The sequence below is a fragment of the Myxine glutinosa genome, chromosome 2 (assembly GCF_964187855.1).
Source record: "Myxine glutinosa chromosome 2, kmMyxGlut1.1, whole genome shotgun sequence".
Classification (NCBI taxonomy): Eukaryota; Metazoa; Chordata; class Myxini; order Myxiniformes; family Myxinidae; genus Myxine; species Myxine glutinosa.
Genome location: NC_136262.1, coordinates 151,046,719 through 151,063,305, shown reverse-complemented (window position 1 = coordinate 151,063,305; position 16,587 = coordinate 151,046,719). Strand labels below are relative to the sequence as shown.

Sequence of the window (16,587 nt, the reverse complement as noted above, 5' to 3'; positions counted from 1 at the left end):
CTACCCTACCCTAACCCTACCCTACCCTAACCCTACCCTACCCTAACCCTACCCTACCTACCCTACCCTAACCTTACCCTACCCTAACCCAACCCTACCCTAACCCTACCCTACCCTAACCCAACCCTAACCCTACCCTACCCTACCCTACCCTACCCTAACCCAACCCTAAACCTACCCTACCCTAACCCTACCCTACCCTAACCCAACCCTAACCCTACCCTACCCTAACCCTACCCTACCCTAACCCTACCCTACCCCTACCCTACCCTACCCCTACCCTACCCTACCCTAACCCAACCCTAACCCTACCCTACCCCTACCCTACCCTACCCCTACCCTACCCTAACCCTACCCTACCCTAACCCAACCCTACCCTACCCCTACCCTACCCTAACAACTCGTGGCATTGTCGTCTGCTGAGTGAATTCGGTTCAAGCCTCCATGGACCATAGACCACCACAGGAACATCAGCATTCTTATGCAATTTAGCCTTGGAAGCCACAGGAAGTGATTGTTTGAAAATCCATTCAACCCCCATTGTGGTGGTGCAGTGAGGCATGACGCTCAATAAATGTGGTTGAAAATACAGGTGCTTAAAATGGTATGACAAATCTTTGTCATTGATAATTTGTGCACAACAATGCACATGAAAAAAATGCGTCTTATCAACTTGCGTTTCTTTTTTTGCCAAGTATACTTGGAGTGTTAAAATATTGCGCCATTTTACTCGATCTCTTCTCCCCCGAACATCTACCCTTTGTCTAACGTTTTAAATACAAAAAAGTAAATAGAAAACTCCCTTCTCCACTTCTTTGAAATACCGACTTCTTTCCTGGAAGTGCAAGCAGTGTTCACGTGTTTTTATACCTCTCCCATCCTCCCCCCCTTCCCCTGCCTCCCCCCCTTCCCCTGCCTCCCCCCCCTTCCCCTGCCTCCCCCCCCCCTCCCCAAGCCCTCTCCCTCCCAAAGATCTCCCGATGTCCTTGCTCTCCATCTTGTTCTCCCACTCCTTTTATCATATGTTTTATGTTTTATGTGTAAGTTTGTCTTTTTTGTGATCAGTGTTAGTTCTTACACGAGCCTCGACCTTGTATACCAAAAAGAAAAGAATTTTTTTTTTCTTCAAAATGTCAATTTATTTTACAAATATTTTCAAAAAGACGAACGAATCAAAAGACCCATGGTATGTCTTTTTTTCTCAAGACTGTGCGGAGTAAGGTGTTCTATGAACCCTCGAATTAAAAAAACAATTTTGTGGGGGTTGGTTGAGGGGTGGGGGGTAATGGAGAAGGTTGGAGACTTAGGACTACCTTTGGTGGGAGACCAATTTTAACTACTCTCTTGATCAATGAAAGACCCATTCGTTTTCTGCCATCGTAATATACGCCAATGAGGCCATATTATTATTAAATGGTGTTTCCTGATCTTTTTATTTCACAATGATCTTTGCTCGGTTGTTTTGCACCTGAGCTGCCTCCAGGCACCAAGCTGTTTACAGGAAAAAATACGCCAGCTGTAGCCGGACTACAGGTAAACTCCCTGAGTGTAACACGTGCGATGGTGTCGCCGATCCACCAATAGCAGCTCGTGACGTCACTAAACGGCGTCGTACTCACTTCGCGAACACGACCCGATCACGCCAAAAGCGCATGATACGAGCTCGGTGGGCGTGGCTTCGCCCGAGTAACCACCGAGGCATGAGGGGCTGTGCGCACGTCGGGGCGCCAAACGAGCTCGTGCGAGGGTTAGGGCGCGCGCAGGTTGCTCACGTATCCCGTCGCGTCCCGGCATGCCTCCCTTCGCGTCCAATGGCCGGCTGCGCCTGCTGGACATCGTGTTCGACGCGCAGACGAACGGGTCGCGCCCTCTGTACAGCGACGGAGACCTCGTGTCGGGGCGAGTGGTGTTCAAAGCGAGTGGACCCCTCCAGCTGCGAGCGGTGCGGCTGGCGGCTCATGGAGCGGCATGCGTCCGATGCACAGGTGGCCAGCAACAGCGCTACCTTCACTTCGATACCTGCCTGCTGGGAGGTGAGATCCACGAATCCCTCGATTTCCTCACGATATCTGAGGTAATCTTTCTTTCATAACTCGCGCTTCATCTGAGGAACCGAACCCGCCCGTGAGAACGAGAATTTGTTTATAACGATTAACGCACAAACAACCACAACCCTCGGACATAACGAGCCATTGATGTAATCTGGACACCGGTCTGGAGGGACAGAGCACCCGCGGCCCACACCTTTGATTTGCTCTCAGAATGCCGGCGATGACTCCGACCCTTCGCTGAAGTCAGCACATCGACGTCTTCCCGCCAAATGCCTCGTACATACTTTGCCACTTCATTAAATTTTTCATTATTTGTTTATGGGGAGAGGGGGATTTGGGGGCTAACCTAGCTAAGTGACAGTTTTAAGTCACCACCCGACATCCAGATGTGGACGTGACACATGGATGTTTTCCAGGTAAATTAAGGAAGTGCAGACGGTTCAACAACAAATAACGACTCGGTTTCTGTTTCGGTTAAGATGTTTTTACTTCATTCAAGAACGACACACACACACGCACATTGTCCTGTACACTCATCTACGATATAAAGAGCGGTCCGACGAATTACCCAAATGTACCCAAATGTAAGTGAATTTACCCAAATGAAAGCACAATGCACCCAAACGTAAGTCGTACTACGTAAAGGAAGGTTATTTTATGCAGTAAAACGTTACGGTGTGCACAGTCCTTTGCACACAGAGCACAGACAGTGCACACAGAGCAGCCTTAGACAATCGTATCTTATTACCCAGACAACGGGCCCGTCTCACTCACACAGGGAATTGCAGATGGGTAGATCAGCCAACGCGTCGACGTGGTCGTCCAGAGACTGCCTCCGTCCGGCTCTCCACGGTCCCGACACGTCCCGCGAATATGGTAGCAGGCGATGGCAGGAACCCGTAGCGTGTCTCCCGAACAAGGCAGGTGACGAGGTGGAACGGCAAAGTGCTCAGGCCCATAGGGCAATGTGCATTTTTTTCTGCACCAGATTATAGTTGTTAGGGTTAGGGTTAGGTAAATTTGGGTAAATCGTCATTTTAAAGAATTTTCATTTGGGTAAATATTCCACATCATTTTGATGCAAATAATAAGAAAGTAGGGTGTAACTTTGATCAAATATTTATGTTTACTTCACTTTGTGTGACCAGTTCAGTGTGAGATGATCTTCATTTGGGTAAATCGTCAATTTTTTTGATTTTCATTTGGGTAAATATTCCACACCATTCTGATACAAATAATAAGAAAGTAGGGTGTAACTTTGATCAAATATTTATCCTTCATGAATGTCTAGGATCAACCTATGTGGGTAAACTTACCGCCACCTTGGTCGCTTCAGCACGGATTCATTAATCCTGCAGGTGTATACCGAGTTATGTCCCCCTGGCCGAAAATGGCTGCCGATCCGGCCGGTAAAATTTGTAAAATTCTGTTCGCATTCGTTTTCCTGGACGTCAAGAAGCACACCGTAACGTTTTACATCATAAAATAACCTTACTTTATGTAGTACGACTTACATTTGGGTACATTGTGCTTTCATTTGGGTAAATTCACTTACATTTGGGTAATTCGTCGGACCCTATAAGAGAGAGGTGTGTGTGTGTGTGTCGCCATTTTTCTCCGAGTTGGCTGAACGGATCTTCGTCAAACTTTCAGAGGTTCATCAGTGAGGTCCTGGGAGTGTTTTAGGCAAAAAAAAAAAGGATGAAAAAAAGGTACTTTTTTGGATTTCGCTCTATCACTCGATTAGTGCCTAAGCCTTTTTAAATTAATGACAGTTATATACAAGTACACATTCACATAAATAAATACAAAACACCAGACATTTGAGCACAAATAAATCAAAATTCCAGAACTGTACGAAGTTGGTAGTACGGCTTCTTTTTCTTCCTGATCGGCATCACACTTAATGCAGAAACGTGATTAACGGCACATTCACCAGCATATATTCGACACAAAGGTGATAAACCCCCTTCCTCTCCTGCCTCCCTCCCCCCCATCCCCTCTCCCCCCCCCCCTTCCCTCCCCCCAGCCACATTCCCCTCCAGCCCCCTCCCCCTTCCCCCCTCCTCTTCCCCCCTCCCCCCCATCCCCCCCTCCCCCATCCCCCTCCCCACCAGCCCTCCTCCCCCCTTTCCCCCTCCCCCTTTCCCCCCCTTCTTCCCCTCCCCCCTTCCTCCCCTTTCCCTCCCCCCCTTTCATATATGCGATACACAACAATAAGGTGATAAACCCCCTTCCTCTCCTGCCTCCCTCCCCCCGTTTCCCCCCCTTCTCCCCCAGCCCCTCTTCCCCCTCCCCCCCCCCCTCCCCGCAACGCCAGGTACTTCTGCTAGTTACTATATAACTCGACTGGGACCCATTGATCAGAGCCATTCAATATCTCCTGGTTCCATGAAAATTCCTATTTGATGCGGTCTGAAAATGATGTCAAAAAGTCATAATTTGTTTATTTAAAAACATATATATATATATATATATATGTATATATATTTTTTGTGCAGGTTCAGAGGGAACACCTTTGGAGACACTCGTCATGGGTCATCATGAGTTGCCTTTTTGCTTTGAGCTTCCAGAGGGGTAAGTGGTGACCAGCTCGACCCCTTCAGTTATTTAATTGATGTATGTGTAAAAATTTAATGCTCGGTCAGGGTCGCCCGGAAAGCTCAGATGGCACAGCACTGGTACGGTTTTCCAGAGGACCAGGGTTCCATTCCTGGTCTGGGCATGTAATTTTCCCATGTATATCAATTTAATTATTTAATCCTGTTCATTAATGTAATTACCTTCACCACCAAAGGTGGATGGAGGTTATGTTTTCACCCCTGTCTGTCCATTTGTGAACAAGATATCTTAAAAAGTTGTCGACGGATTCGGACGAAATTTGGCAGAGATGTAGCGTTTGTGATGAGGACGAAATGATTAGATTTTGGTGAAGATCCGGATTCGGCTACTAATTTTTTAAAAGTGATTCTTCACCATTGGGAGATGGGGCTAAAACGATACATAGGATATCTCAAAAAGTTGTGGACGGATTTGGACGAAACTTGGTGGACCGGTTGTGTCTGACAAGGACAAATAGATTCGATTTTGGTGAAGATCTGAATATGGATTCGGATATGAGAATTATTTAATTTTTCAAGTGATTCTTCACCATTGGGAGATCGGGCTAAAACGATACATAGCAGGATATCTCAAAATGTTATGGATGGATTTGGACGAAACTTGGTAGACAGGTTGTGTGTGTGACAAGGAAGAATCGATTCAATTTTGGTGAAGATCTGGATCCAGCTAGTATAATTTTTAAGTGATTCTTCACCATTGAGTGATATGGCCAACCAGGTGGAGGTGGAGGTATGCTATCTACTGGTATGTTCCTTCTAGTTCCTTCAGTTATTGTTAATGCTGCCACTTTCCCTCATAATTTACCTTCCACAATAATGATAATAATGAATTTATTGTCATGTATGCGATACACATACAATGAGGAAGTATTTTGATGGTGTGTGCTGAAAAAATTCCATTGAAAAAGAAATCGATTAATGATGAATAAAGAGCCTTAAACCAACATTTGGTGTTGAAATTAAACGTGTCATGGTTGAAAATATCCATAACCATGATTTAGATGTTCACAAAACTTAAGACATTAATTGAGGATGCGGATTTCATTTGGGGTAAAAGCTGTCGTGCAAGCGATTACAGGTGGTCTTGATAGAACACTTACGTTTACCTGAATGGAGAGGTTCAAAAATATCATGTGCTGGGTGGAACTCATCTCGGATGAGAGCTTTGTCTCTTTTCACAACTTGACTGGAATGCAGGCTCTCGATGGAAGGCAGATCACACCCAATGATTTTACAAGCTTCATTTTACAATGGGAGACGGTCGATCGCTGAATTAACGCCAGGGGGGTTGACTCAGCCTGTCATCCTTCCGAGGTCGGCAAATTGAGTACCAGTTCACTGGTAATTCCCTGCTTGTCGTTAAAGGCGGCAAAAAGGGTTGGCGTCAGGAAGGGCATCCGGCCGTAAAACATTGCTTCAAAAAGGGGACCGAAAAACAACAACAACCACAGTTCCCGAAAAAGGCCAACCCCCGCTTGCGGGGAAAAATGGCCTCTAAAGGTGGTTTTTTTATTTTACAAACTTACATCAACATTCGTGGAATTTGCCTTGGCATTCGCAGATTTTCATCAACAATCGTGAATTTTCATCAACATTCGTGGAATTTGCCTTTGCATTCGCAGATTTTCATCAACATTCGTGGAATTTGCCTTGGCATTCGCAGATTTTCATCAACATTCGCAGATTTTCATCAACATTCGTGAATTTTCATCAACATTCGCGGAATTTGCCTTGGCATTCGCAGATTTTCATCATTAGTGAATTTTCATCAACATTCGTGGAATTTGCCTTGGCATTCGCAGATTTTCATCAACATTCGTGAATTTTCATCAACATTCGTGGAATTTGCCTTGGCATTCGCAGATTTTCATCAACATTCGTGAATTTTCATCAACATTCGTGGAATTTTCCTTTGCATTCGCAGATTTTCATCAACATTCGCAGATTTTCATCAACTTTCGTGAATTTTCATCAACATTCGCGGAATTTGCCTTGGCATTCACAGATTTTCATCAAGATTCGTGGGATTTTCATCAATATTTGTGGAATTTGCCTTGGCATTCGCAGATTTTCATCAACATTCATAGAATTTGCCTTGGCATTCGCAAATTATCATCAACATTCGTGAATTTTCATCAAAATTTGTGGAATTTGCCTTGGCATTCGCAGATTTTCATCAACATTCATGAATTTTCATCAACATTCGTGGAAATTGCCTTGGCATTCGCAGATTTTCATCAACATTCGTGGAATTTGCCTTGGCATAGATTTTCATCAACATTCGTGAATTTTCATCAACATTCGTGGAATTTGCCTTGGCATTCGCAGATTTTCATCAACATTCGTGAATTTTCATCAACATTCGTGGAATTTGCCTTGGCATTCGAAGATTTTCATCAACATTCGTGGGATTTTCATCAACATTCGTGGAATTTGCCTTGGCATTCGCCGATTTTCATCAACATTCGTGAATTTTCATCAACATTCGTGGAATTTGCCTTGGCATAGATTTTCATCAACATTCGTGGGATTTTCATCAACATTCGTGGAATTTGCCTTGGCATTCGCCGATTTTCATCAACATTCGTGAATTTTCATCAACATTCGTGGAATTTGCCTTGGCATTCGAAGATTTTCATCAACATTCGTGGGATTTTCATCAACATTCGTGGAATTTGCCTTGGCATTCGCAGATTTTCATCAACATTCGTGAATTTTCATCAACATTCGTGGAATTTGCCTTGGCATAGATTTTCATCAACATTCGTGAATTTTCATCAACATTCGTGGAATTTGCCTTGGCATTCGCAGATTTTCATCAACATTCGTGAATTTTCATCGACATTCATGGGATTTGCCTTGGCATTCGCAGATTTTCATCAACATTCGTGAATTTTCATCAACATTCGTGGAATTTTCCTTGGCATTCGAAGATTTTCATCAACATTCGTGGGATTTTCATCAACATTCGTGGAATTTGCCTTTGCATTCGCAGATTTTCATCAACATTCGTGGATTTTCATCAACATTCGTGGGATTTTCTTTACTATTCTGTTGAGTTGGGATTGGTCGTCCCACGTCGGGCTGCAATACCAGTGAAAGACAGTGTAAGGATACTCCGTATCAATGTCGCAACAGAACCTGATCAACACAGGATGGCAGACACCAAAACTTTTCATTTTTCAAAGAAAGAGCAACTGTTGCTGAGCCTTTTTTTACAGAGTGATAGGTGTTTAACTCCCACTTAAGGTAATTGGAAATATGTATACCTAAAATTTTGAAAGAAGTGACAAACTTAACTTCAGCATCATGAATAACCAAGGGTGGAATGGGAGTTTTGTTTTTTCGGAAGTCGAGAATAATTTCTTTTCGGAAGTCGAGAATAATTTCCTGTCTTTACGACGTCGAGTTCGACATTGTTCAAAGAGCACCATTCCACAAGTATTTTGACTTTATTACGGAAATCACTTTCATCACTGTTGAGAATCGGGTCGTGTTGTCTGCAAGTTTCACCACCAGTGAGCTATCAGATGGTGCGGCACAATCATGAGTGAACAATGAATATAACATCGGGGATAAAACACGGCCCTGGGGTGTTCAGGGTGATCATCTGAACAATTTTCGAACCAATTTTTACCACCTGTGGTCTGTCTAAAAGAAAATCGAAAATCCAGTTACAAATCGAACCATGAAGACCAAGTGCATCGAGTTTAAGATAGAGTTTGTGAGGTGAATTGGTATTGAATGCAGAACTAAAATCTAAGAATAGGAACGTAGCATCGGTAGATATTATTCGTCCAAAGTTTTTCTTCTATTTGTCCCTTTGTATCTTGTCTGACTGGTGTAACGTTGTAGTGTTCTTAACCCTGAGCTGCATGTGTTTTTTTTCCTTTCATTCCCACCTCCTCCACTCCCCTGTTTGGTGACATATCTCGTTCGTACTGCCATAGTATTGCGTTCTAAGGTTGACCTGTTGGTACCCTTATCTGAATCCCTGGCTTGTTAGGCTTGGAGCCCAGAGATCAATTTCCACGTGCTCGGTGTGTTTGTTCATTGCGGAGTAACGCTCTTGTCCTTCACAAAGAAATACAGTGAAATACAGTGATTGTCCTTTACAAAGAAACCACACATTAAAACAGCTGTTCACCACCATCTCTTATCTTCACCCATCCAAAACCTTGATCTTTTCTGCCCCCGCTAATTCACCCCAGATACACTTTTTTGAAATTCCAACTTCTTTCCTGGAAGGCCTTGCAGTGTTCATATGGTTTATACCTCTCCAACCTCCCCCCAAATCCTCTCCCTCCCACATTTCTCTCGATGTCCCTGCTCTCAAATGTTGTGTTTGTGTCCTTCCCCCTCTCTCCCCATCTTGCCTACTGCTTCCCTTATTTTGTGTTTTGTGTGTCGGTTGGACTTTTTGTGTGATTGTTTGCTCTTTCACGAGCTTCGATGTTGTATACAAGAAAAAAAAAAGTCTAATAATTGCGTGGTCCCGCATATTGTCGTCGGTCGTATTCAGCACATGGCTGCGGGCGAGCATCGGTTCCTGCAGAGTTGTGGTGGTTCTGCTGAGTGCCCCCTGTAGGTGAATAGCTTCTTCTTCGTGAAGGATACCATGGGATCTTTAACGTCCACCAGCTAACACTGCCAGATGGGACAACCATCTCCCCGCATGGCTTGCGGACTTCCTCTCTGGTCGTAGTCAACTTGTGGCCCTGAATGGATTTCTCTCATCTCCCCTTCCTGTTCAGGCTGGAGTTTCCCAAGGCAGTGTTCTGGGCCCTGTGCTTTTTCTGGTCTTCATCAATGATCTCTCTGACTCTCTGGAAAATCCTCTCTATCTCTTTGCTGATGACTCCAATTTCTGCTGCTCCATACCTCATCCCTCAGATCAGCAGTCTGCAGCCTCCTCATGCTCTGCAGACCTGTACAAAATCAGACTGGTCAAACAAGTGGAACATGTCTTTCAATCCTGACAAATCTCACACTCTTACTATGTCTCTCTGAAAAGATCGACTGGACAAATAGACTGCTAGGTGTTCCAATTTTTCATTTCATTTTGTGACCTGAAAATCGGGTGGGCATCAAATTGGCATGATAATATAGAAAAAATTAAGAAATAATGTTCATGACTTTTCACAAGTCAGATTCTGGTACGTTAGTCTGTAATATAATGTTGAAATGTATAATTTTATTTCCAAAATCTCCATTTAGCCTCGAACGCATTTCGATGTATTGACCAATGAGGATCGCGCTTATTCACGCTACGAACGATGTCTGGGCTTCCGGCTGCGAGTAAACAAAATGGCGGCCTCCAGTAGCAGCGACGGTGACGAGGGTGGGAGCGAGAAACGCTGTTATATGTGCATTTCTCCGGCCAAAAGATCAAGTTTATTACCTTTTAGTGATATAACATGGCCGCGATATTTGCAATTTGTTCTTACGTGGCAGAATTTAGAAGGTGATCAAGCTGAAATTGCGAGAAATTTCGTGAAGAACCACGCTGACGAATTCGGCGAACGTGGCAACAGTATGGTAACAATACCTGCTATAGCTATACCGCATGATGCAGCGTTTCATCAAGTGTGTTATTCACGATTTACCGATAAACAACGAGTGAGCAGGGTGCAAAGCAGCATGAAAAAGAGAGAAGAAAATGCAGCCAATACTGGTAGGTTGAATAACTTCAATAATAAATCATGACAATGCTTCAAAACTTAGTTTGATTTTTTTTTTTGTGAGGTATATGTAAAATGATTTTGTGTGTAGTCGAACGATTTTGAATTGAAGGAACTGTCCAATATTTATGCAAGGAGGTAGGGCCGAGGTGAAACAAATACATTTTTAAAAGGAAGTCTGAGGAAGGGGGGGGGGGGGGGGAGGGAATCTAGTCGGGCTAACCATGACTTGAGGTCTAGACATTTTAAACTCACATAATTTTAATTGTTTTCTTTTATGTGTATTTATTGCAGCTTCAACATGCAATGACATCAACGTCAACATTGACAAGGTGCATAAAGGCCCACAACCAGTCAAGAAACGTGCTCTACGCTCCAGCTTAGGCAAGCCCAAATGTTCAGCCAGATCCCAATATGTGTTGCCTAATATATGCATCCTTTGTCAGAAAGAGAGAACAATCAATACAGGCAAAAGGGGCCGAAGAAAAGAGCCTCTAACAAGGTGCTCAACAATTGAGGCACCAAGACTGCAGCAAGCTGCTAAAGACAACAACAATACAAACCTGCTGCTTCAAATTCAAGACCGCGATTGTGTTGCGATAGAGGTTAAATACCATGGTCGCTGCTACAAGGAGTATACCCGGTATTTAGGCAAGCTAGCAACAACACCTAATGCAGAGCAACAAGGAGACTCCAACTACTCAGAAGCATACACATTATTTTGTGCAACAGTCAAGGATCTTATAATAGACAACAAGGAAATCTACAGACTGAAACGACTTAATGACATGTTCATGAAACAAATCAAAGCAACACACGGAATAGAATCAAACTACAAAAGTGGCTTTCTCAAGACAAGACTGATGAAAACATTTCCACAACTATGCTTTCTAACCCCGTATATGCGCTGCCAAGGACACCTTGTGTATGTTAATGACATCTCCACTGAAGTGCTGGTTGAAGAAAAGAAAGTGTTGCAAGAAACCATGCATGGTTCAGGTGATGACACAACAGAGACAGAACAAACATCCGACTCTGAACCAACCCCACCAAAGCAACCTGGGTATACTGAGAATAACCTTAGAGAACACTACTTCACTGCGCTACAATTGAGAAATGCAATAGATGAGATCAAGCCAAATATGCCATGGCCCCCAACCTCTGAGCACCTGACAACAAATGCCGCAGAAGCAATTGTACCTGCCTGTCTCTATAACTTTATTGCATGGATGGTGGGAGTGTCAGACGAACCTGATTCTGATGAGTTTGTAAAGATAGAATCTACAATACATAGAAGAATTCTCACAATTGCACAGGACATCATATACCTCCAATCAAAGGGAAGGAAACAGATGCCCAAACATTTGTCACTTGCAATGACAGTACGTCATCTCTCAGGTTCAGCCCAATTAATCAGCCTACTGAACGGGTTTGGTTACTGCGTCTCAAACTCTGTCGTCTTAAATCATGACACTGCACTGGCTAACCAAGAACTACATCGTGGAGAGGATGCTCTTCCATCAATCATTCAGGCGGGCAAGCATGTCACACTCGTATGGGACAATAATGACTTCAGGGAGGAGACATTGTCTGGGCGTGGAACAACGCACAATACCAATGGGATTATAATACAGCGACCAAGTCAATCCCATGAAGTAGTACAACCAGCACCAGTCACTACAGTTAAGAGGACGCGGGAGAGATCGATGCAGCCACCTGCAGTGAACCTTGCCACATATTATGGAGGGAAAAACGAAGGACCCGCTCCATTCGCAACCAGCGTTCCATTGGATCGAGCAACGTATTTCCCATTACTCCAGCACCCTAAGACGATAGACCTAGCATACCACATCACCAAGTACAACATTGACGGGACTCTGCCATCTTGGACAGGATTCAACCAACTACTGTCTTGTGTTGAAGTTCCACCAAAGAGCGTGATAGGGTATCTCCCTGTCATTGATGCCACTCCGACTGAAATGAATACGGTACTAACAATACTGCAGAGAAGTGTTCAGATCGCCGACAAGTTACAGTTGGAAGCAGTCGTCATTGGCGTTGACCAAGCCATCTATTGCAAGGCACAGCTCATTAGATGGAAGAATGCACAGTTCATGAAGAGACTGGTAATTCGACTTGGGGCATTCCACACTGCAATGTCCTTTCTTGGCTGTATTGGAAAGAGATTTCGAGATGGTGGTCTCCAAGACATCCTGGTTGAGTCAGAGATTGTTGCAGTGGGGTCTGTGAATGGAGTGTTCAGCGGCAAGCATTACAACAGGGCAGTTCGAGCCCATAAGCTGATGTCAGACGCGATGCAGCAGATGCTCCTGGATGCATATTTTGAATCTATTCCAGAACATGAAGCGGGTAGAGTGAAGGAACTTTTGTCAAACTTAGCTGAAGCTTTCCCACATCCAAACTACCATGTCATTCTCAACAGTGACAAGTTCAAAGACTTCAAAACCTCCTTTGACAAATTCTTAGAAGCAAGTGACACCAAACCAACATTTCGCTTCTGGAGTTCATACATTGAGACGGTGGAGCTTCTCTAGCCCATCTCGAGTTTATCATGACGTCAATGCGCACTGGTTCACTTGTACGCCACGTAATTGTCTTTGATGGGTTAAAATATCACCCCTTACACACTTATTGGACCTATTAACAGTTTCAAAATAGCATTGGTAAACCACCATGGATCGTAGTAGCAACACCAATCACAAATATTGTACAAAAATTTAAAATTATGCAGGTTTTAAGGTCCAAAAACATGACTTTCTGATAAATGCATCAACAGCATGTTATTTTACCAAGTCGTTAAAACAACATTTTTACTACTTTTGGGGGTCTGAATTAATAAATATTGCTGCCAAGACCAATGTGAACATGACATCATATAGTTTGTGTTGTTTTTTTACTGTGTAAATGGGTATTTCAAATGTAACATACAATTGGTGTATACTGGTGTTTTGGGGCAGCGGTTCTCGGTAACGTACCACGATATCGCTTGTGAAAAAAAACAAGATGTTTTGGAGGTCATAAGGCTTCATCCCACACCCTTCTTGCCAAATCCCTAGGTTCAGGTCATGAAATCAAAAAAAAAAATAGATATCCACCCTATGGCCCTGTGTCTAAACCCTCCCATCTACTTTCTCAACAATCCTCTCCAATAAGTTCTGTCACTCAAGCTTTTGGGTCTCAATATCTGCCATGATCTTTCCTGGGAAAACCACATTTCCAAGCTGGTCTCCAAAGCCAGTCGCCGACTGGGCATCCTCCGTTGTGTGAAATCCTTCCTTGGCACACCTGAGCTCCTCATCGCATACAAGGCTTTCATCCGCAGCTCAATGGAATGCTGCTCTCCCCTTTCGGCTGGTGCTCCTGCCTCACACCTAGCTCTGCTTCACGCTGTTGAAACCAAAGCTTTCAGAATCATTGGAAGCTCCCGCGATGAAGCTAACTCTGAGGGCCTTTAACTTCCTCACCGCAGGCAGGTTGGTGGACTTTGTTTTCTATCAACTCCTCTCTGGCCTTGCTCCCCCAGCCCTGTCTGTGCTCTGTCCCCCAAGTACTCCTGCAGGTCACACAAGACCTGCCAGCAACCCTCTTCTGGTGAAACTGCCAAAATCAAGACTCTCTGCTCATCTTCACTCTTTCATTCCTCTTTTCTCCCGCCTCTGGAACAAACTCCCTCACTCTCTTCAATCCCACTCCTCCCTCCAGGTCTTTAAAACAGCTGTTCACCACCATTTCCTATTTTCCCCCATCCAAAACCTTGATCTTTTCGACCCCCGTTAATTTCACCCCACATCCACTTTTTTAAAATCCCGATTTCTTTCCTTGAAGTCTTAGCAGTGTCCATGTGTTTTATACCTCTCCCACCCTTTCCCTTGCCTCCTCCCCCCCAAGCCCTTTCCCTCTCACAGATCTCCCGATGCTCCTGTTCTCTACTGTTGTACTTGTGTGCTTCTCTTTCTCTCTCTGCCCATATTTCCCCCACTCCCTTTATTACATGTTTTATGTGTCCGTTATTTTTTTTTTTTTGTGATTAATGTTAGCTCTTACACGAGCCTCGATCTTGTATACAAAAAAAATAATTAAAAAAACCTGGATAGGATTTGGGTTTCAGCTGCTACTCCTCTGCCCTCAAAACCATCCAGGTGCAGCCAAGTGAACCTAACTGAAAATTTTCTGCAATAATTGACTTCCCCTTAGTCAGTTAGATAAAGAAAGAGAGAAATAAAGAAAAAGCAAGAATTGGAATGAATAAGGAGGGCTGGAAAGATGTCGTGAGACCAACAAAGCATTGGAATGCTTGTTCAGACCTGCTGTTCCAGACCTGCTGGAATAACTGTTCCAACCCACAAATTGTCTCCAGTGTGAATTAGGCGTAATTCATCAAAACTGTCATTCTGGCGCTGTGTTGGGCATTGTGAGCCGCATAGTCGAGAATGGAATTGTTTTCAGAAGGGGATTAGCATTTTAAGATGGCAAATTTTTGCCCTTCCCAAGATTCAAATGCTGACCTATTGCTTGCAAACCATCAAAATGAGCCGAATGCCTCAATTCTGTATTTGCTTCAAAATATTGTGTCCCTAACCCCTCTCTATCTTTATCCACTCTTCCCAGTCATTTATAACTGCTCCTGAATTCTGTGCCTTTTGCACCTGAGAAGTTGTAAAAGTTTCTGGCAACCCTCGACTCTGACTCTGCAACTGGACCGGACGGCATCAGCTCGCGTTTCCTAAAAACCTGCTCTGCTGCTCTTGCACTTCCTGTCTCTGCCCTTTTCATCCTGTCATTTACCCTCGGTCATCTTCCATCCACTTGGAAATCGTCCAACAGACCAATTGGCTTACTTCCGGTCATCAGCAAGGTCATGGAATCCATAATTGTAGTCAGTATAAAATCATTCCTTTTCTCCAACAACAGATTTCTCAGATCATCAATCGCTCTGATGTGACGTCCCTCATCTTTCCATAGACATGCAGCAGCCTCTTCCCTCTCCTCAGATCTTGACAAAATCACAAACTGGTCAAACAACTGGAATATGTTTTTCAATCATGATAAATCCCACACACGCGCGCACACCCTCTATCCAAAAGGACCGTTCCACAAACCCTCCCATCTACTTTCTCGACAATCTTCAAGAGGTTCAGTCACTCAATCTCTTGGGTCTCACACTCACTCTTAGAGTAAGGGCATTTTATGAGATATTTCACAAATCTGTTAACTAAATTGTTACCAAAATTTTTTTTCACCAATATGTTTGTAAAGGTGTGTAATAACATGTGTTAAAATGTTGAAGGTCAACTCCCGTGGGAAACCCAGAAAAAAAGCTGTTGAATTCGGGCACCGAAAAATTATTTTCGAGAAATTTTTTTTTTTAAATCGGCCCTTAAGTAACTTATGAGGGGTCAAATAAGGGTTTTTCATGATTCTGAGTTGATTGTTAACATTTATATTTCACCACAGACACTCCTTTGTGGAAAAATAATTTCTAAATATATCTCATTTTCTACTTTGCAGGACATGGAGTCTAGCAATATGGATGAAGACGTTACTCCACCTGTGCTCAATTGCTTCATCTGTGCACGCTCGGATACACCAGCTGAAAGGCTCATACAGGCAACTCCAAAGGGATACTCAACTTTATTGAAACAAGCAGAAACTGTCGAAAATGTTACTGTTGTGGAACGTATGAAGGAGGCTCAAAAGGAAGGAAAACTGAGGTACCACCAGAAGTGTAAAAATGATCTGTACAACAACTTTGTTGCAACCACCAAGAAGTCAGCTCAAGCATCAAAGGCAGAGAAAGAGTCATCAAAGTTGAAGAGAAGACGCACTACTTGTGAGTTCAGTTCATCAACTGGCTGCAGTTCTAGAAGATCACAGTCAGTTGACCTCCTGTATAAGGATGTATGCATTCTTTGCAACCAACCAGCCCAGCTCTACAAAAATAATCCAGCACAAGCTAGAAAGAAATACAGAGTGCCAGATAATTTGACTGCAGATACACTGAAGGCAAGCATCGAGTGTGGTATCTTATTTGGTGAAATTCGGTCGATTTGAAGTGGTGAAAATAAAATGTGATCGTGGCTGGATCACACGCCACGTCGATCACACGATCGTCACCGACATGGACACGACACGACACGACATGGACATGGACAATGGACACGTCACGACACGTCGTCAGTCGATCACACCCGGCGCGCCGTATGCACTCTTTCA

General features: G+C 43.8%; 1 protein-coding gene across 1 annotated transcript in view; it reads left to right on the top strand.

The window, feature by feature from the left end:
* Window positions 1–1,679: 1,679 nt before the first annotated feature.
* The window catches only part of LOC137418799 (arrestin domain-containing protein 3), a 36,439-nt gene continuing 21,531 nt past the window's right edge, over window positions 1,680–16,587 (top strand). Inside the window, exons 1-2 of the mRNA XM_078771827.1 lie at window positions 1,680–2,033; window positions 4,553–4,628. Coding sequence (XP_078627953.1) covers window positions 1,793–2,033; window positions 4,553–4,628 — 317 coding nt within the window. The 5' untranslated portion in view covers window positions 1,680–1,792. The remainder of the gene's footprint in view (window positions 2,034–4,552; window positions 4,629–16,587) is intronic.